At 38.2% G+C, this 23,749-nt stretch overlaps 1 protein-coding gene across 18 annotated transcripts in view; it reads right to left on the bottom strand.

Moving 5' to 3' along the window:
* The window catches only part of ptprk (protein tyrosine phosphatase receptor type K), a 188,701-nt gene extending 165,449 nt beyond the window's left edge, over positions 1-23,252 (bottom strand). For 17 of the 18 annotated variants that reach the window (XM_048208186.1, XM_048208185.1, XM_048208181.1 and 14 more), the window contains exons 1-2: positions 22,931-23,252; positions 21,349-21,372 (exon numbers count right to left, since the gene is read on the bottom strand). In XM_048208186.1, the coding sequence (XP_048064143.1) occupies positions 21,349-21,372; positions 22,931-23,243 (337 nt within the window). In that variant the 5' untranslated portion in view covers positions 23,244-23,252. The remainder of the gene's footprint in view (positions 1-21,348; positions 21,373-22,930) is intronic. The other variant, XM_048208172.1, reaches the window with a different exon arrangement.
* Between the last annotated feature and the right edge of the window lie 497 nt (positions 23,253-23,749).

Here is a 23,749-nt window from a genome sequence, read left to right on the forward strand (position 1 = left end):
TAATAGTGCCTCTCATTTAATCCACTTCAGTGGCTGAAAACTGTCTGTTTGTGTCATTACTCAGAAATGTTAAAAGTTTCTTGAAATGCTTTAGCCTACAGTGCCACAGCAAAAGAAGTGATATTTTACACAAGATGAGAGTTTGAAGTGTGAATTGAATGTGAAGGGATCAAAAGACGTCTTTCTACTGAGATGGCTTCGCCGGCTGCACTCAACAACAAACACGCACGGTTCAAAAACACTCGGGAACTCATGACAGCGGCCTGACGAATCTATCACTGAATCACTCTGACTCACACTGAACTCGAGAAATCCAGAAGTCAAAAAACTCTTTTTGAATTGATAACTTGAGGCATGTGAGATGCTGACTGGAGGACTGGACATGTGCGCACACACACACACACACACACACACACACACACACACACACACACACACACAGGTGTGAGGTCATTCCACAGACGTAATGGTTTTTATACTGTACATTATCTCCCCCAACACTAACCCTACCCATCACAGAAAACATTCTGCATTTTTAATAAAACATTGTTCAGTGTGTTTTTAAAGCTATTTTAAATACGAGGACTCATGAAATGCCCATGTCCTCATAATTCACAAAAACGCACACACACACACACACACACACACACACAGGTGGAGCGGTAAAATAAAACACGCCGCAGTGACATTCACTGTCCATCTCCTGTGAGCAGAATGGAAGAGGAGGAGGAAGAGGAAGAGCCATCTGGATGTGCCCCGATCACAACCTCCGGTCCCCAATCCCATATGGCGGCACAGGAGCCCGACACACACACACACACACACACACACACACACACACACACTCGACACGTTCTCTGCTCAAGCATAACAATAAATTACAGACATAAACACACACACACACACACACCTTCTGTCCACATGTAGTAGCACATTATGAACACACACTTTCTCTTCCTAATTATTTATAGCAGGTTACACACACACACACACACACACACACTGCAGCAGAGCATTAACACAAATATCACAAATGCCCTGATTGCCCAAATAAAAAATGTGATTTTTTAAGTTCAAGTTCAACCTTGATGTGTGTAATTGTTTGGACGTCACGTTCTCGTATCCTACAGTGTGTCACACTAGTGTTGTCACGATACTGGAATTTCCAACGTTAAAGGTGCCCAAGAACGTTCTTTCACAAGATGTAATATAAGTCTAAGGTGTCCCCTGAATGTGTCTGTGAAGTTTCAGCTCAAAATACCCCATAGATTTTTTTTTTATTCATTTTTTTAACTGCCTATTTTGGGGCATCATTAAATATGCGCTGATTTTTTCAGCGCGCCGCCCCTTTAAATCGCGTGCTCCCTGCCACATATTACAGCACATTTACAAAGTTCACACAGCTAATATAACCCTCAAATGGATCTTTACAAGATGTTCGTCATGCATGCTGCATGCATGCTTCGAATTATGTAAGTATAGTATTTATTTGGATGTTAAAGTTTTATTCTGAATGAATTTGAGGCTGTCCTCCATGGCTAACGGCTAATGCTACACTGTTGGAGAGATTTATAAAGAATGAAGTTGTGTTTATGCATTATACAGACTGCAAGTGTTTAAAAATGAAAATAATGATGACTCTTGTCTCTGTGAATACAGTAAGAAACGATGGTAACTTTAACCTCATTTAACAGTACATTAGCAACATGCTAACGAAACATTTAGAAAGACAATTTACAAATATCACTAAAAATATCATGTTATCATGGATCATGTCAGTTATTATTGCTCCATCTGCCATTTTTCACTATAGTTCTTGCTTGCTTACCTAGTCTGATGATTCAGCTGTGCACAGATCCAGACATTAATACTGGCTGCCCTTGTCTAATGCCTTGAACATGAGGCTGGCATATGCAAATATTGGGGGCGTACATATTAATGATCCCGACTGTTACGTAACAGTCAGTGTTATGTTGAGATTCGCCTGTTCTTCAGGAGGTCTTTTAAACAAATGAGATTTATATAAGAAGGAGGAAACAATGGAGTTTGAGACTCACTGTATGTCATTTCCATGTACTGAACTCTTGTTATTCAACTATGCCAAGATAAATTCAATTTTTGAATCAAGGGCACCTTTAAGGTTTATTAGGCTGCTGTCACTTTAAGAGCTGATGCACGGATCCAATATACTGTTACACAATATGCATTTACTCTCAACTATTTACATACCAAAACTGACTGTATTTATCTGAATACTCAGCAAGTCGGGCATTTAACATCATTTTGTATGTATTTTCGTGAATAAGCCACAAAAAAGAACTCAATTTGGTACTCGCGAGCTGCTTGAGAGGCGGCTTTATCAGGGGTGCGAGTGAAACCTGCGGAAATTACTGAAATAATGAGCGATATTCAACCAGAGCCAATGAGACGAGTGAGTGTGTGTCAGTTCGTCGTCGAAGAGAAGAGAGAGTGAGAGTATCGGTGTGTCCATACTGCAGAAAATGAGTACTGGAACTGTTTCAGATATTTGAGTATCAATACAGATCGAAATATCAATGTTTTGGACAACACCGTCACATTTAAGAGCCCTCGGAAATACTATAATGCAATATTTGTGCTGTATTAAGTTATATAAGTTACTTCAGAAGCTCCATCAATGGAGGCAGACGCTGGTTTGCGAACAGGAATTGTTAGTTATGTCATCCAGCATTTGAGCTCCACAGCCCTGAACTCTGTTTGTGTTTCCAGTTATCCAGCCTCATGTTGTGACAAATAAAGCAACACAGTTGCAAAATCAGCACAAAGTAATTGGCATCTTAAAGCAGGTTTTAAAGACAGAGATTAGCCTGTGTTTTTCAACCAGCTGTCAGACGTCAGATCTTCACTTCATAAGATTTGTTCCAAGGCTTAAGTATGAGGCCAAGACAAGCGTCTCCATAAACACACAGAGGCCGTGATAAGGGCGCCGCAGCGGGTCTAACTGGGTCAAACTTTCCCAACGCGAGAGAAGAGACTGAGCTCGAGCCAAGATGGCCGACGTGTCCGGGCTGATGTCATCTCACGGACAGAGAGACAAAAACGAGGTCATTCAAAATGGCCGTGAGCCTGAGGAAGATCACAGGCTAGAAGAGACAGAAGACAAGGTGCTCAAACCTTTCTCCAACATCGACTGTGTGAGCAACATAATGACGTTAACATTCTCACAGTTCAGATAAATAATGCACTTATGCATGCTCAAGTCTTTAATAACTACACAACTTTAAGTTTGCATTAAAAGAGTTGCACTCCCACTCATTAATACAGGAACAGGGCCTTGAGCGAACCGTGATGTCTTAACTCGTCATACTCCATCGAGTGGCACTTGATGCAGAGAATCAGCCCAGAAAAATTCTCATTATTTCCTCTAAAGAATGTTTATTTTCTTTTGCTGTACAATTAGACCAAATCTGAAGCGAAGACTTCCAGGAAGCCGAACAAAACCCATTCCATCCGAGAGGTCGACGTTAAGCACCAGCGGATCCGAGCACACTTACTACGACTACTAAGAGGAGAAGACGTCTATTGTCTGCTGAAGATGGGAGTGTTCGACATCATCCTCTCTGCTGAAGCGCAGCAGCCTTGAATATTTCCTTTCATCTGTTCATTAATGTCAGAATATTGTAAATGACATTTTTCCCTGACAGGATTCACCCCCACATTCCTTCTACAAAAACTACATTTCAACAGACATGCCAACTATAGAATGATAAAGCCGAGCTGTTTTTCTTTGTGTGATCAGTGTCACGTAAGACGTTCCCAACAGTCAGAGATTATTACATTTCAATGCTTCCTCACAGATGGAAATATGAAATTATGCTGAAAATCAAAACTATTGATGACAGATGGCTCTGCTGATATTGAGAAGAGCACTTTATATTAATTTGATATTCATTTAGCCTGTATTGATCTATCCAGTGTTATTTTAGTATCACTGATATACTATTATACACTATAAAAATGCTGGGTTAAAAACAACCCAAGCTGGGTTGAAAATGGAAAAACCCAGCGGTTGGGTTAAATGTTTGATCAACCTGCTGGGTAGTTTTATTGAACTCAACTATTGTTTAAAAATGACTATATGTCTGCCTTAAAATAAAACCAAAATATGTTGGAAATTAAAAATCAGACACATAATTACTAGAGGCAACAATAATAATCAAAAGCTGAACATTTATTAATAAGCAATTTAATGCATGTTTATTGTTTAATTATTATTCATTAAACTTCTTAATAAATGTTAATTTCCAACATATTTTGGGTTCATTTTAAGCCAGAAATACAGTAATTTTTAATCAATAGTTGAGTTAAATAAAACTTGTTTTTAAACCAGCATTTTTAGTGTAGTGTTTAATATTTTAATTTTAATTTTTATATTTTCTGTTTTCATTTTCATTTGAATTAGTTTTAATAATTTTGCTGTGTTTTTGACATTTGTATTTTTTGTTTGTTTGTTTGTTTGTTTTTTAATAGTTCTCATCCGTATGTTGCTTTGGATAAATGATTAAATGTAAAAGTAAACGTCTCAGTTTTATAAAATTTTAGTTTTATTTTATTTAGTTTTAGTTATCTTAGTACGTCGACTTAGCTTGACATCTAGCTGAATTATTATATAGTCCTAAAATATATATATATATATACACTACCGCTCAGAAGTTTGGGATCTGTATGTACGATTTTTAATGTTTTTAAAAGAAGTTTCATCTGCTCACCAAGGCTTAATTTATTTAATTAAAAATACAGTAAAAACAGTAATATTGTGAAATATTATTACAATTTAAAATGACTGTTTTGTATTTGAAAATATTTGAAAATGTAATTTATTCCTGTGATGCAAAGCTGAATTTTCAGCATCATTACTCCAGTCTTCAGTGTCACATGATCCTTCAGAAATCATTCTAATATGCTGATCTGCTGCTCAAGAAACATTTAATGTGTACAATTGTACAAAATATTTGTGTACAATATTTTTTTTCAGGATTATTTGATGAATAGAAAGTTCAAAAGAACAGTGTTTATCTGAAATCTAATCTTTTGTAACATTATAAATGTCTTTACTGCCACTTTTGATTGATTTAATGCATCCTTGCTGAATAAAAGTATTCATTTCTTTAATTTCTTTCAAAAAAATAAAAATAAAAATTCTTACTGACCCCAAACTTTTGAACGGTAGTGTATAATGCTACAGAAGCTTTGTATTTCAGATAAATGCTGTTCTTTTGAACTTTCTATTCATCAAGGAATCCTGAAAAAAAAAGTACACAACTGTTTTCAACATTGAAAATAATCATAAATGTTTATTGAGCAGCAGATCAGCATATTAGAATGATTTCTGAAGGATCATGTGACACTGAAGACTGGAGTAATGATGCTGAAAATTCAGCTTTGATCACAGGAATAAATTACTTTGTCAAATATATTTAAATAGAAAACAGTTATTTTAAATTGTAATACTTTTTCACAATATTACTGTTTTTACTGTATTTTAATTAAATAAATTAAGCCTTGGTGAGCAGACGAAACTTCTTTTAAAAACATTAAAAATCTTACCGATCCCAAACTTTTGAGCGGTAGTGTATATATATATATATATAGGTTATTTTATCTCAGTTAATGTTTATTTTCATTTTTTTATGGATTAGTTTCAGTCAAGGATCGTGACCCTGCACCTCTCAGCATGTTTAACATCAGATGTTGAAGAGATGGAAAGGCCCTCGGGTCAGAGAGAGTGAGAGAGTATTTCTGGACTCCACTTCCTTCGCCTACAGGAAGGTGACAGTGGGACATCTCAGTCACACCAGTTAAAACAATTTCAGCAAACATCAAACATCAGGAGAGAGGGAGATCAATCACTCAAGATGAGCTAACAGCGCTCGACAGACACACACACACACACTCACTCACACACACACACACACAAACCAACGTAACCTCATGCACACAAGAAACTAGCAACTGATCGATAATAATCCATAATGAAAATGGTCAACAACAGATTGTATTATTGATCAGTTGAGTGTGCGACGGCCTTCATCAACACTGCCACGACACACAGGTGAAAACACACTTCTGCAGGGTCAGAGCGAACACAAACACACTCTATTCAACACTTCAGTTTCACTTTAAAGAAATGCTACACTTTATTTTAAGCTGTGAACTTAAATGTTATTGTTATGGTGTAATTATGCAAATAAGTACTGAGTAATATTACATAACTACATGTATTTACTGTATAATGAGGGTTAGGGTTGTAATTATGCTAAATTTACTGTTATAACTGGAGTAAGTACACGTGTAACAAATAATGTGTGACTGAAGAAGTATTTTTGGACAATAAATCTAGTAAATTTAGGTTTATTCAGGTTCACATAATTAGGTAATGTGTAATTATATTTTTATGGGAACAATATCTGTAACGGGACATAATTGCATGACGTCTTGTACAGGATAAATAAATGACAATAACATGTTTCTGCGAGTTTGTGATTTTCTTTATCATTTAGTCATTTATTTATACTGTGCTTTTGTGCTCTTGCTTTCTTTTGTTGTTGTTTTACATTCATACCTTTAATTGTTTTTATAGCCTTTACATTTGTTTGAAGGAGGGCAGGACGAGGAACAACACGGGTTCTTTCTTCAATACAACAGAAAATAACTATATTAGGCTGTTTCATCCAATAAATCAAAGAAATAATCAAAAGCGAGTGCGACACACACACACACACACACACACACACACACACGCGAGAGAGAGAGACCTGTGTGGGCTTGTGATTTGTGTGTTTCAATAAAGACGCATCAGATCAATGTCTCTGATTCAGCTCTCATTAACACACACTAATTACAGCATGAGTCACTGAAAGACATGTGTGGATTCAGCATATATTGATAAGAGAACCGCTCGTTACACACACACTCTCACACACACACACACACACACACACACACACACACACACACACACACACACACACACACACACCGTCTCCTAAACACATCTCTTCCACATTAATCAGAGTTTTTGTCCAAACCAGCCGCGATGATTCTGTTTTAGAAACGGTTTCTATTTCTGGAACAACATACAAAGTTCAGTATGATGATGATAATCTTCTGAGGCACTGATTATGTGCTTTATTTAATGTTAGAAGAATTTAATGAGAGTTTGAATATCATTTATAGAAGTATTGAAAGTGACAGTGGATAACTCACCTCATCTTGAAAATAAATGAAAGAAAACAACAAGCGTATCAAGTGACAGATTGTTTTAGTCATTTACCATGTATTTTAATCATGTTAAAATGGTGTAATATTTCTTAATTTGATTATGTTTTTATCCATTTGGTTGCGAGTGCAGAGAGACTCCGCCCACACGCTCTTCTGATTGGCTGTGATTGTTGATTGATGTGGATGCGAGTGCAGCGCTCTTCACTCCCGTGTTTTGTGTTCTTCACACTGATGTTAACTACTATCTCTGCATTTGAATCACCTAAAACAGGCATGTGTGTGTGTGTGTGTGTGTGTGTGTGTGTGTGTGTGTGTGTGTGTGTGTGTGTGTGTGTGTGTGTGTGTGTGTGTGTGTGTGTGAGATGCTGCAGATCTCTGGGTTTATTTCTTGAGGAATGAATTGTAGCATGTAATTACATTCATCAATCTTCATTCAGAAGTAAACACACACTTGGTTTTCCCTCATTTCATCTCTTTCACACACACACACACACACACCAAACAGGACTGTTAAAGCGTTTAGCCAACACAGGAAACCAGCGGACCTGGAGAAGCTCTCGAAACACACAGCTGCATTTAACATACTTTCCCTTCCCTACTTTTAAGTCCATTTTTAAAACTATACTTACAGATAATAATATATTAATGCAATAAAAGGGCACTTAAGTGCACTTAAAGATTCATGTTTCTTAACACACTTAAGGACACCTAAAAAGTGCACTTTTTAATAATTTCAAATTAAAAGTTTTATTTTAAAGCACATTTTAAATCATGTTTTGTTGTGCTTTAAATAAGTGCACTTATTCTGATATGTTGACTAACACACTAAAGCACATGTAAAGTACTTGATATTAATTTTAAATGTAGTGTGTGATTTGATATATTTAAAGTTAATATATTTTAAATGCACTTCATCATTACAAATGTGTAATTACAGATATATTTAAGTCCGTGACATGCAAGTTTCAAAAGAAATGAAATTAAAGTATATTTTCAACAACATTCAGACAACAGAAGTAATTATGAATTTACATACAAAAATGTACTTAAGTTATCCTTAAATTGGTCAAAAACACTCTAATTGGATTTTATATAAATTTAAAATATAATATATTTTCATTTAATTGTAAATAACACGTAATTAAGTGTCCAAAAACATTAGATTCAGTGTACACTTCAAGTACTCTTTTTAAAGCGTGTTAAAGTGCACTTTACTCACAGGTTTGGACTGAATTTATGTTTCTCATGATTTTAGAAACCTTTCGATCTAAAAGCTTCACATTAGTTTTCATAATGCAATATATTTTTATATGAACTCTTTACAAAAGTATTTGTTAATGCATTTATTAATGCTCATAAAACGTGAGGTGCTCTGAGTGTCCTGATATCAGCAGGTTTAGATATGATCATCACGGACGGATCCAGCAGACCGTCACCTGCGCTCATCACAGCTTCAGCTCTGCCCTCTGTCACTCCCTCTCTGTTTATCTTAGCATGACTCAAAGAGACAAATGATATACACAAAACTATCTAAACACACACAGTGATTTACACCCAAACACTGAGAGAATCATTATAAGAAAGACAGATCTCTGTAACGTCTCAAAATTTCTCCTAGAAAGCAGTTCGATTAAAACCATGATCTCAGAAGGCAAAGATCTCAATATGAACTCACACATTTCAAATCTCTCTCAGAATGAAGTTTCTATCAGCAGAAAACACCAGTTTTGTCGCTAAATTCCTGTGAGCGACTGATGTACCCAAACGACCCCATTAATGTTAGTTCACACACAATGAGCTGTGGTTAACCTGAACCACATGTGGCCCGACAGCGAGAGAGATTGGGACCCTGAACACACACACACACACACACAGCAAGACTCTCACGCCATTTCTTCCAGTCTTTCCCTGTTGTATTTGGCCTTCAGCAAGAGCGTATCACAATGATGAGAGACGAACACATGCAAACAAATCACGTAAGCACATCTGAGTGTAACACAAACTTCAGTGGACAAGCACACACACACACACACACACACACACTCTCTACAGGAGTCAAATAAAGCGTGTCATATCAATTGTGCTCTTCTTTTCAACTCTGACCTGTTTTCTGTTTGAAAAGAAACACACTCATCAGATTTACTGACCGGAGCGCCACTATCACACATGTGCGACATGACTAACGTAAACTACATTCCCAAAGACAAAGGCTTGAAAAGCAATGTCACAGAAGAACAATGCTGTCTTCAGATCAGTGTGAAACAGCACAAACTCAACAACACACATGATCTGAGCATCATTCAAACGCTGCAGGACAACACACACACACACACACACACACACACTTTAAGACCGACGATCGTCCCAGTGAGTCTATTCAAATGCTGAAGTTGATGTACAAGGCATTTCCCCTCGAGCTGTGACCGTCAGAGGCCCGCGGCGGGGGTGAGGAGAAAGACTTGTGTCTTTTGTTGGGACGGGGGCTGTAAATTCCAGCATGAAGGTGTAAGGAGTTCGGGAGGGCTCCAGCGGCAGACACGCCGTCTCCAGCGTCCCGGGGCAAAGACGTGATTAACAGCAGGCCAGACAAACACAGAGAGATGAAGGGCTCTCCCATGCCTCTTATTAGCATCAATTAACACCAGCGTAATGAGAAAACCCCGCTCAATGACACATAAAATGAAATATCACAGAATAAATATGCATTTGTCTGCCATTAATGACACCAGCATCTTCTCCTAGCATCCTGGTCTTATGAATATCTCCATATTTTGTCATTTAAATCATTACTATTTATGTTTGTCTGTGGGTTTTGCTCATTTTTAACCAATGAAAAGAGCTTGAGACTAAACCTCATAATTCCATTGGCTCCTCAAACTGTCAGTCAAACCTCATAACCCGCCCACCTCTATTGTATATAATAGAGAGTAACCGCCTCTGCTTGATTACAGTGCAAGAGTAAATAAAGAACTGGTTGTTTGAGTAAGTACAGTGTTTTCTTTACTCATATATTTAAAGGCTAATGTTTTATGAGTTTGAGCAATGGAGGAAAGTGTCTTAAAGGGATAGTTCACCCAAAAATGAAAATTTGATGTTTATCTGCTTACCCCCAGTGCATCCAAGATGTAGGTGAATTTGTTTCTTCAGTCGAACGCAAATTATGATTTTTAACTGCAACCGCTGCCGTCTGTCAGTCAAATAATAGCAGTGGATAGGAACTTCAACTATAACAGTAAATAAAACTTGCTTAGACAAATCCAAATTAAACCCTGCGGCTCGTGACGACACATTGATGTCTTAAGACACGAAACGATCGGTTTGTGTGAGAAACCGAACAGTATTTATATCATTTTTTACCTTTAATACACCACTATGTCCAACTCCGTTCAGCTTCCTGTTAGTGAGGTCAAAAAACGCGTTCTGAAGACGGAAGTGATGTCTCGCCCATATACTTCAATGAGCGCGAGACATCACTTCCGTTGTCAGAGCGTGATCAGACCTCACACACCGGAAGCTGAACGGAGTTGGACATAGTGGTGTATTAAAGGTAAAAAATGATATAAATACTGTTCGGTTTCTCACACAAACCGATCGTTTCGTGTCTTAGGACATCAATGTGTCGTCACGAGCCGCAGGGTTTAATTTGGATTTGTCTAAGCAAGTTTTATTTACTGTTATAGTTGAAGTTGCCATCCACTGCTATTATTTGACTGACAGACGGCAGCAGTTGCAGTTAAAAATCATAATTTGCGTTCGACTGAAGAAAAAAAGTCACCTACATCTTGGATGCCCTGGGGGTAAGCAGATAAACATCAAATTTTCATTTTTGGGTGAACTATCCCTTTAAACTTTAGCATTTGTCACTGAGTCAATTCTAATAGAGATTTTGGCCAAATGGCAGAAAAAACTGAGCGCTCACAAATACAATAAACTTTATAAGCTGTAAGTTAATGAAAACGTAATGCGATGGACTTACTGTCTCAGATTTGGCTGTGCTAATGATGGACAAAACTCACGTATGACCAACATTCACTGGTCAAAAACCTCATAAAGCCATCTGAGCTTGATTGATTTTGGTAAAATGTTAAATATGACACATGCAAGTATATATATATATATATATATATATATATATATATAATTAGTCTTTAATTATTTAAAAAATACAGTGTTTTTTCCAATCATACGAGGTTTCCATATATATAAGTCCACCCCCTACAGAGGCAGAGATGATTGACAGCTCTGAGTCCCGCCCCCTGAGGTGCCACCTGTGCCGACACTTCCTGCGGTCTCTCCCTCAGGCTAGCACAGCTGTTCCCTAAAACATTTGACCTTATGCGGTAAAGTAGGCTGAAAACACTCAGGAACAGATGCACTGCTTCTCTGTTTGTTTGCCTAAAGGAAAGCGCCGGGCACTTCACTTTACAGCAATTAAACCGGCCAAAAATCCTTACAAAGAGGGCTTCATGGTTTCAGAAAGGTTAGCCTAACATTATTACATTCATAACTATTATTACAGCTATAATGGTCATGACGCTGTTTTTATCCTCTATCTATTAACTGATTAAAAAAACATTCAAAATGCAACTCGTACTCACTTGAATTTACTTATGCTGTTCATTTCTATATGAGCATATATATCTGTCCTAATTTCAAACTGAAGATTCTTTAAAAAAAAATAAAGTATTTTGTCATAATCTAAAATTAATATTTTAACAAGACTGCTTCACCGCTTATTAATATTTGATTAAAATGCCACTACATCAACATGCAGAAACATTTGTATTATTTGTTATTTTAATCTTTAGTTTAAATTATGATAAACAGAAATCAACAGCAATACAAAATGATGCAAACATATAGACAAAAAATAAAATAAAAAACAAAACAAAGCCTAGATAAATGGCTAAAATGCTCATATACCTCTAGTGTGTTCATTAATAATAATAATTATTTTTCCAGCGAGGTTACAGTGATGAAAGAGTACTGCAATAGTGCGCCAAAAATGATGAGGAAGAACCTGCTTCTGTCGTTTCTAATCTAGTGTCATTACAGATGTTACATTAGCTTTACAGCTGAAGTCAGGCATCAGAAGTAGGCCAGTGTGAAGCGCAGACACGACACCTTCAATCCAGCTGAAGTCTGAGAGGATTTCACATGTGTGCGTCTCACAGGAGCGAAGAATGAGAGACAGGTAAATGACTGCGAGCCGCACACACACACACACACACACACACCTAGACGTGTTCAAACTTGATATCTCCAAAACGTCACGGTGTTGACACAGATATAAGACAGGCTGACTCCAGACACATGAATCACGGTGAGGCATACGGCCTCTCTCTCCTCCTCATTCACACTGGCTCGCTCTCATCTCAGATCTGTCAGCCGTTCTCCCGTCTCAGCATGTGCTCACACACGGACACCACGGGAAAACACGACGGTGAGCCGCCCGTCACAATTAAGAGCCGCGAGGAACGCACCTATCTGCCGTCCTGAAGCCGTGGAGTCAGAGGACATGACAACCATTTTGTGCAAAATTAAGGCTGCGGAGCGATTGCTGAAGGTTGAGCCGAGAGCTCTGACTGGAGGAAACGCTGTGAGACTCGCCCGAAGGAACGAAAAACACAAATGAGACTCTCAGATGTTTCTCCTGACACCTTTAAAGATTCAAATCTCAACATCGTCTCATACTGTGCTCAGATTTACAGACAAAGAGAAAATCCCAAATGAGAGTCTTTACTATAAAGAGATGAGATTAAATGGAAATGTTTCCTTAAAGGGTTACGGCTGCTGCCAGTGATTATCAGTGTCGGGGAAAGTTTAATGTGTTACAATATTGCGTTACTCTCTGAAAAAGTAACTAATTACGTTACTTAGTTACTTTTGCCTTACTTTTTCTCACATGGGCTGGGCTTACTTCTTTGATTTTTAACAAAAAAATAAATAAAGTTACATTTTTGGCAAATGTAAAGGCCCTTTTACACCAAAAGTGAAATGAATAAGCCTCAGGCTGAAGGAAGTGATTCCTCTCAACATGGGGATGGGTCATTGACGAATAAGGTTTTTAAAAGTGTAAAAAAGCATAATGGAGATATCATTCATTTTGAAGTTTTATTAAGTGTTAACAGTGAGATTATGTGGTTGTTATAATCAATTAACACTGATTTTGTCATTTTTTACAAGATGGATTGAATTTGTCACCAAAAAAGTCTTTAGTTTAACCAAAATTTCAGTTTCACCGAATGACGATATTTTCAATCAATGCTAACAGGCTGATATCTAGCAAAAGCACAATCAAACATTTTATATTTAGTACAAGTTTTTAAAATATTACAACATTTTCCATGTTTTATAGCGGTTGCACTGAATGACCTGATGTTTCGGGACATGCGTATGATCAAGAGAAAACATGAGAGAGAGAGAGAGTTTGTTACTTTGTTTCATGACCATGTGGTCCTTTGCAGGTGTCTGAATGATGTCACATCCTGTCACATGATACTGACCGCATGACTTGATCCAAAATGGTCCCTTTATATCGGTTACTCCGAATGACATCAATGAAATTCATTTTTTAACATTCTTTCTCATAACAAAGCAACGACTTCTACACATAATTTTAATATCATTTTGCACTATGTTGATATATGATGTTATAAAATCATGCCAGAATAAAAAATATATACATTTATTACATTTTAAGATATTTTAATCACAAATGAAATGGCTGTATTGGCCTTTGGACGGTCTTTAAAATACCTTTATATGTAGAAAAATATAATTAAAAACTTTTGGATTCAATAAAAGAGATATAGTTGTACTGCCTTACACACTTTGGATGTCATATCTTTGTTTTTATTATTATTATTAAGTCCTTTGGACAAAAAAAATGACCCGTCATGTCACTGACCCGGGCAAGAGAGCTGATTGATAGTCTATAAATGGGAAAACAAAGTAACTTGCGTTAATAATTTTAAAAAGAACTCAGACATTTGTTTTAAATCTAAAAGTAATGTGTTAATTCACTAGTTACTAAAAAAGTAATCTGATTACTTAATAATAGTTACATAAAATGTAATCTAACTCGCGTTACTTGTAATGCGTAACACTGATGATTATAGTTTATGAAGTTATAAATATGGATAGAAGAAAGTCATATATGGCTTGAGGGTGAGTAGGCTGATAAATTTAACTTTTGTGTGAACTATCTCTTTAAGTCTCCCACTTCAAAAAGTCTTCTCCTCAACGGAAGATCCCAGTAATCTCACGTGTGTTTTCTCCTCTGTGTCTATAGTTTGAGCTCTCTACGTCACAAACTGTGCTCAGACTTCAAATAAATGTCTGCGAATGATCTTCGGTTCCAAAGTCATTGATTTGGATTTGCGTGTGCTAGGAATTTTCAGAGAAACACCTGAGACAAAACTGATCCTTGATAAATGAAGCTCATCTGAGGTCCTGAGCTCCGATTCTCCTCCGCGTGACGAGACCACACGCCGCCGCCGTTTTCCTTTAAAGAGAGCTTATGATCGGCGCTGTGGGCTTAATTTGATAATCACCACCACCATCATCATAATCTTTATGGATATCAGGACGGTCACAAATCACAACATGGCACTCTGAAGCCCGGGACAGAGCAGAGAGACAAAATAAAACAAAAACAATCTAATGACCAAATCCTCAATCCGACTTTCCCTTCTTTGGCTGTGATTTGAGCAATCCCTCCCCGCTCAGATGGGCTCTCAGGCTCTCTAAAGGAGCTTAAAGCCCCTGCTGCCCATTACTGCCCTAATCCACAAAGAGCTCATCCTCCGCAGGCTCCTGTGCTTCTCTGAGGGACTGCTTCAGCAGATGTTCACTGACCTCCAGCCTCACAAAATCACACAAATCACACCATACAGATTCCTTCACAGCAGCGGCGCTCGTCCTCCTCTGTGTCACATGATTTGAGCTTCATCGCACCTCTCCACACAGACCTCCACATGAAACGTGGGAAACACTTCATTTTCCAGTGTCCTTGTTACATATGTAGTCCTTACTATAGTAATAACTTAAATTATGCATGATTAATGCAGCTAACCCTAACCATATGGCGAGTACATGTAGATCATTAATATTACTCAGTACCTAAATATATAATCACACTGTAACAAGGACACCTTAAAATAAAGTGTAATTGAAAAGTGTTGCGGATAGAGTCACAGAATGGAAATATGACAGACCAGTCCAATCTACTTGATTTTCAAGCAATGATTCTACTTTCAAATTGGCCAGTAATCGTTGAATGAAAAAGTCGTTTAAAAATTGAATATTGCATTCCAGCTCTTGAGGGAGTAACGGCTGTCGAACAGCGACACAAGTCACGTGAAATGACCTTAAGGATGGGGGTGTGACGATACGCTCATGAGATGAGACGATACTGGGTTCATGAGAACGAAATGATATTGTAACACTATTTTTTAAGAAATATTCAATGACAAAATATGTGACAAAGTAAAAAAAATGCAAAAAAAAATGCAGGAGCATTTTGAAATGCTTAACTAATCTAGGACTGTCACTAACAGTTATTTTGGTAATAAAGTAATCAGTCGATTATTTTAAGTAATCAGGATAATTTTTTGTGGTAATAAAAACTAACTGAGTGAATAATGGCCTTTAAAATTATTTAAAATACATAAGAGGGGTGTAACAATACATGTATTCGTCAGGCGACGAATACAGTCAGTCACAGTTGATCCACACTCCAATCCAGAAGGGGGCGCGTGTGGTAATGCAATGCTGTTTGCTAACACCACAACAGTAAAAAGTGCGAAAAGAACAGGCAATCTATGCATAGATACGTTCACGTGTAATCTCTCCACAGAAAGACATCAATAAAACAGCTGGAGAATAATATCTCACGTAGCGTTACATCTACCTCAGGTCAGTCATTCAGTGTCCACAGCATGACAATTTCACTAAATATATGCACTATATTAGCTTATTTATTCATTATGTTTACTTTACCTGTTAGTAATGTATACTTTAAGTTATGACAGTAACTGTGGAAATGATTATATTTCAAAAATGAATTGGAGTGGAAAAATAATTGAAAAACAATCGAGGTACGTACCGAACCATCATGTTTATGTACTTTTACCTGTAATATATAATAACAATGAGGCAATAATAATTGTTTCAAATAAAGTATCAAAGGCAAGTAATCATAAGGTTTTATAGAACAACACTGATAAAATACATAATGTAATATACATAATATAAACAATTAACTTTTGTACATTATGTATTATGACAGATGCCTGCAGAGGGTGCTGGTGATTGTTGTTATTACACTTTACAGCATGATCAAATCAATGTTTAATATCGGCTAAACATCATTTAATTCAAATGTCCACTTAATCTTTAATATCTGGCCACTTTTTGATAATGTAAATGCTACAGCCACTGTCATTTCTTAAACAACAATGTGGACATTAAAACATGCAATTCAGAGCAAGGGGTTAAACTTTTATTTTGAAATCGTGATAAACAACAAATTACTCCGAAACCCGCAGCACATGTATTTAGTTAAATGAATCGCAGCCTTTAAGATTTCACAATTACACTATGAAATGGTTTTAACATATCGTGCAGCCTTAGAAAATGGTCTGATAATGCGGTCCAATGATTCTCGTTCATGGAATGAGCCACTTCCAGTATTTTGCTGGTTAAACGACTAGGGTAAATTGCAATCAAGAATTTATTTATTTTTAAATGAGCACTCAAATTAATCGAGGAATCGTGACAGTCCTATCTTGTAATGGATATTACTTTCTTAAAATGGAACAGAACAACGTGCAACTACTGTAAAAGGTTTTGTCACAAACTCAACTCAGTAATCACAGCTTTCACCTCAACGAGAAATATCATCACGTTTTAATATTTAATAACACCTCCTAAATTTACAGAACGCATGCCTCACTGACAGGTCAGCTCTGTGTGTAATGAGAATGACTTCATTCATTCAGATTCACTGAGCATCAACTCCATAAACGCGCTGACAAAACCTCAGCATCAGCCGAAAGGACGTGATTCAGGACTGGATTAAAAATCCATACGGCTGCATCAGATGAAACACTAAAGCGCCTGACGCACTTGTCAGCTATTGATTCTCTGCGCATAATCTGAGGAACTTCAGCTGGGAGAAAAAGCGCTGTCCGAAGACAATACCTGTCTGCTGTAAATAGATTTTGTAGCGAGTCTGCAAAATAAGCACGACGCTCTCTCTCGCAGCTGCTGTGATAAGCAACTTGCGTCCGCGGCCGAAGCTGTGACTGAACACAGACACGAGTTCCTCTGTGACCAGCAGATCAGATCCTGCTCCGGAAACATGAAGTCAAATGCTTTAAGCTTTCATTTCTCTGGTCTTGTGCATGATTCATCAATGCAAAAAACACTCATCATTTATCAAAATCTAACAACTTTCTCTGAAACAGCATTTTATGCAGATTTAACCAAAATGGTGTGGGTGGAAAAATAATATCAACCAATAAAATAATTGATGAATTTTGTTGCCTGAGTGAGATGCAAATTGACACTACACTCTAAAAATGCTGGGTTAAAAAAACAAAAACAAAAAACAACCCAAGTTGGGTTGAAAATGGACAAACCCAGTGGCTGGGTTAAATGTTTGTTTTATTGAACTCAACTATTGATTAAAAATGACTATATGTCTGCCTTAAAATAAAACCAACATATGTTGGAAATTAAAAATCAGACACATAATTATTAGAGGCAACAATAATAATCAAAAGGTGAACATTTATTAATAAGCAATTTAATGAATGTTTATTTTTTAATTATTATTCGTTATTTTTATAAATTTTATTATTGATTTTATTATTTTTTAACTTATTAATAAACATTCATCTATTAAACATTTATAAATGTTAATTTCCAACATATTTTGGGTTCATTTTAAGCAACAATACAATCATTTTTAAACAATAGTTGAGTTAAATAAAACTACCCAGCATGCTGGGCAAACATTTAACCCAAATGCTGGGTCAAAACAACCTAATCTCTGGGTGAAAATAACCCAACCGCTGGGTCAAAACAACCTAATCTCTGGGTGAAAACAACCTAATCTCTGGGTCAAAAAACCCAACCGCTGGGTCAAAACAACCTAATCTCTGGGTCAAAACAACCTAATCTCTGGGTGAAAATAACCCAACCGCTGGGTCAAAACAACCTAATCTCTGGGTCAAAACAACCTAATCTCTGGGTGAAAATAACCCAACCGCTGGGTCAAAACAACCTAATCTCTGGGTGAAAATAACCTAATCTCTGGGTCAAAATAACCCAACCGCTGGGTCAAAACAACCTAATCTCTGGGTCAAAACAACCCAATCTCTGAAAATAACCCAATCTCTGGGTCAAAACAACCCAATCGCTGGGTCAAAACAACCTAATCTCTGGAAAATAACCCAATCTCTGTCAAAACAACCTAATCTCTGGATGAAAATAACCCAATCGCTGGGTCAAAACAACCTAATCTCTTTGTGAAAATAACCCAATCTCTGGGTCAAAACAACCCAACCGCTGGGTCAAAACAACCTAATCTCTGGTGAAAATAACCCAATCTCTGGGTCAAAACAACCCAACCGCTGGGTCAAAACAACCTAATCTCTGGGTGAAAATAACCCAATCTCTGGGTCAAAACAACCCAACCGCTGGGTCAAAACAACCTAATCTCTGGGTGAAAATAACCCAATCTCTGGGTCAAAATAACCCAACCGCTGGGTCAAAACAACCTAATCTCTGGGTCAAAACAACCCAATCTCTGGGTGAAAATAACCCAACCGCTGGGTCAAAACAACCTAATCTCTGGGTCAAAACAACCCAATCTCTGGGTGAAAATAACCCAACCGCTGGGTCAAAACAACCTAATCTCTGGGTCAAAACAACCTAATCTCTGGGTGAAAATAACCCAACCGCTGGGTCAAAACAACCTAATCTCTGGGTGAAAATAACCCAATCTCTGGGTCAAAATAACCCAACCGCTGGGTCAAAACAACCTAATCTCTGGGTGAAAATAACCCAACCGCTGGGTCAAAACAACCTAATCTCTGGGTGAAAACAACCCAATCTCTGGGTCAAAACAACCCAACCGCTGGGTCAAAACAACCTAATCTCTGGGTCAAAACAACCTAATCTCTGGGTGAAAATAACCCAACCGCTGGGTCAAAACAACCTAATCTCTGGGTCAAAACAACCCAATCTCTGGGTGAAAATAACCCAATCTCTGGGTCAAAATAACCCAACCGCTGGGTCAAAACAACCTAATCTCTGGGTCAAAACAACCTAATCTCTGGGTGAAAATAACCCAATCTCTGGGTGAAAACAACCCAATCTCTGGGTCAAAATAACCAAACCACTGGGTCAAAATAACCCAACCGCTGGGTCAAAACAACCTAATCTCTGGGTCAAAACAACCCAATCTCTGGGTGAAAATAACCCAACCGCTGGGTCAAAACAACCTAATCTCTGGGTGAAAATAACCCAATCTCTGGGTCAAAACAACCCAACCGCTGGGTCAAAACAACCTAATCTCTGGGTGAAAACAACCCAATCTCTGGGTCAAAATAACCAAACCGCTGGGTCAAAATAACCTAATCTCTGGGTCAAAACAACCCAATCTCTGGGTCAAAATAACCTAACCGCTGGGTCAAAACAACCTAATCTCTGGGTCAAAACAACCCAATCTCTGGGTCAAAATAACCCAACCGTTGGGTCAAAACAACCTAATCTCTGTGTGAAAATAACCCAATCTCTGGGTCAAAACAACCTAATCTCTAGGTCAAAATAACCCAATCTCTGGGTCAAAATAACCCAACCGTTGGGTCAAAACAACCCAATCTCTGTGTGAAAATAACCCAATCTCTGGGTCAAAACAACCCAATCTCTGGGTGAAAATAACCCAATCTCTGGGTCAAAATAACCCAACCGCTGGGTCAAAACAACCTAATCTCTGGGTCAAAACAACCCAATCTCTGGGTGAAAATAACCCAACCGCTGGGTCAAAACAACCCAATCTCTGGGTGAAAATAACCCAATCTCTGGGTCAAAACAACGATATTACTCTTACTGGGAATATGATTCATTGGTTTCAATTGTTCCACACATTTTAAAGTTAACATGAATTGTCTTTTCTTCTCTATTGTGACGTATATCCGAGTGAAACGCTTCTGGAACAAGAACAGATGTAGGGCGGGGCTTGATTTTGTCCTTGAGGAATTGATCGTCATCAGAGAAGAGAAGAGATGCCGATGCTAATTTTTATTCTTGTTGAACTTGCAAAAACTGTTGGTGTGGAAGACAAAACACACGCTCGTATTGGTCCACTCCTCCTCAGACTCACTAAACATCACTCTACATCTCATCTCTATCATTACGCTCATACCGATGACACATGGTGCGGAATGGGCCAAAATAACGACCCGGAAAAGCAAAGCATTATATTCAAATCATGGGCAACAGCCTTTCACGACTCCACGCACAAATGCCTTGTTAAAGCCACATTGAAGACCTTGTTTTCCCTCGGCTGTAAAAGCGTAAACACACACACACACACACACACACACACACACACACACACACAGACGGTTAAGAAATGTGCAGAATTTGTTATTGTGTCTGAGCGCCGGTCGAAAGGCTTTCAAAGTCAGCAAGCTGACGTCTCTGAGCGCTCTACAGAAATGCAAAGCTTCGTCCTTCTCTATAATCATGTTTCTATGACAGCCCGCAATGAAATTTACTCCTGAGTGAGAATCAACACCCGGCTTATTATTATTACACACACAAGTCCAGCACTTTTACTTTGAAAGCTGATTGCATGGGAATTCTGGGAAGTCATTGGGTTTCCTGTCAGTGTGTATTTGAGGGCGATTCGTGTGTGTGGAGATGCTCCCGATCACCGCGGCTCACGGTCACGCAAACCCGCCGCTCATCAGGACGAGGTCATTAGGTCAATTACTCAGACACAGATGCCCTGGACAGATGTTATGATGATGATGATGATGATGATGACAGCAGCACGGATTTACCACTCACCTTTCTCCGCATGTCCCATTTGAGCTGCGTCCAGAGAGAGAGAAAGAGAGCGATATATCAGGGATTAGCCGGCTCATTGGAAGCGAGCGCTGATCCCGCTCTTCATTTCCATCACACGCTGGCATAATTACGCCAGTCACTAATCAATCCCAGCCTCACGTAATTTGCCATTTGTCATCCGTTGTTTTTGATTATTCTAATAGAATTAATCCGAGGGTTAGACTCGCTGATTAATTAATCAGCAATTACACAGACAGCTGTGTCGCCCTGCAGACGGAGTGTGATACGGGTTACAGATGTGAGGATCATCCGTCTGAGGACAGGCACAACTTTTTAACGATTTAAGTCAATATTTTTAAATTTAAAAAAAAGAGTTTGGCTCATATTGATCATATTTTACAATAAATTTTCTGAGATTATTTACAAAGTGACCAACAATGCTGATAATAGCAGTAATAATAATGTTGCAAGAATTACAAAGTGATTTACAGGCTATTTGATACGATTTATAATGGCACTTTTGGACACGTAAAAACCTCATGCATTTCTCTCAGTTGGAAGTGTTTAACAGCTCTACTTCATCCTCGTTTCTGTAACAGAAACTAAACATCGCCCAAAAGTATTTCATGTGTCTTTGATCCGATATACTGTGACGCTTCGAGGTCACATTTGTGCTCCAGCTACACCTGATCATTCATATAATAATTATATATGTAATATATCATCCCTTTGGAATTGTAAAGTTCTATCTGCATTCTGAGCAGTTTTGAGATATTGAGATTCAAAGTTTTTGCATTCAATTCGACCAGAATCTTATTGTTTTCTAAATAAAAAGTCCCTAAATGTACTTAACATTACCAAAAACATCTCAAAATGTAAATAAGTCACAGAATAAGAATATGTCAATAACTTAATTTTGACAAAAATGCCAGATAGAACCTTATAATTCCAAGGAGATTTTATATATAATGTATTAAAATCCTGTGAGAAACATCTTTAAGATCTCAGATTTGAGCTCAAACACAGAGCTTCTAAAGTTGATCAGGATTTTCCCTAGTTCTAAAAAAATCCTCATGTGGGAATATATCTTATAATTTGACGCGAATCCTGAAGGATCCTCGTGGATGCATAAGATTCTAGTACAGATTCTAAGATGCTTTCGAGAGTCATATCGAGTACTTTTAACCACGCAGGACTTAAAATAATGTGTTCCTACTGGAGTCTTAAATCCGAACAGATTGTGGTTGAATTCCTGAAGCATTTGTGGAGTCGTTAGAAAGACTCTAGTTTTTGTTGTGTTGGAAAGAAAGAAAATTCTCAATCAGGAGAGAAATTCCAGGCGGATAGTTGAGCACTTTCACTCCGATATACCTGTGTACTCGCTCATTCTCGCGCACAAAACCAGCACAAATCATCACCACACACACACATGTCCTGTCCTAAGAGCCGTCTGGACACATACATGACCTGGTGTGGTGTAAATGTGTGCTCGTGCCACGCATAAAGGTGCGCACGCATTCACAGCAACACCCGCATAAACTTTTGCTCGCTCCGCGCTAAAGGTGGATCTCCAGGCACTCACCGGGTGTGTACTGGGCTCCTGCGCTCCCCACCGCAGTGTGCAGCAGTAACATGCTGAAGATGATGGTATCCATATCTGTCGGCCGAGTTGAGAAAGTTTTTAAAAGTGTTGGGAAATGTTTCTTATTCCAGCCGATCCGCGCGCCCCATGCTCTCTCTCCGCGTCTCGCGCTCGCTCCGATACTCTGTTGCGCTGCGAGGGGCGAGAGAGAGTGCGTGACGTCACCGGCGCTGTGGCGCTTTACGAGTGGAGAGGCGCCCCCTGTTGACACACACGGCACAGTGCGGGGCACTTCACTCTTCATCATCTTCATCAATTCAGGTGCTCCAAGACTTTTTGATTAATGCCACGCATAAAATGTTACTACTATTACCTGACTGGGAAAAGTGTCTGAGAAATCAGCTGACTCTGTGACACGAGCACATGGGCTCCGAACACAGCAGAGGCCCGCACTGTTAGCCAATCACAAAGCCTCTCGGCACGTCAATCATTTTGAGCGTGTTGGGGGCGGGGTTTCGCAGTGACGGAGCTGGATCTGGCTGAAGATATCGAAACTATTCAGACTAATTCCATTATTGGGAGTGTTGTCTATTTTAGATGTGTAAATAATACAATCAGCAGGTAAACTGCAAAAATAATGACTTTTCTCTCTGTGGAGGACAGTATATCTTAGCAAACATCTGTGAGTCCATATATATCAGCCACAGTTAATGTCTTGTAAAGAGCAGTTTGGTTTTGCTTCACTAACCATAGTTTCCAACTCCCTGTCCTTGATCTCTGACACTGACTGAAGGACTAAATTCAGCACTTATATGGGAA

Source organism: Megalobrama amblycephala, linkage group LG11, assembly GCF_018812025.1.
Source record: "Megalobrama amblycephala isolate DHTTF-2021 linkage group LG11, ASM1881202v1, whole genome shotgun sequence".
Lineage (NCBI taxonomy): Eukaryota > Metazoa > Chordata > Actinopteri > Cypriniformes > Xenocyprididae > Megalobrama > Megalobrama amblycephala.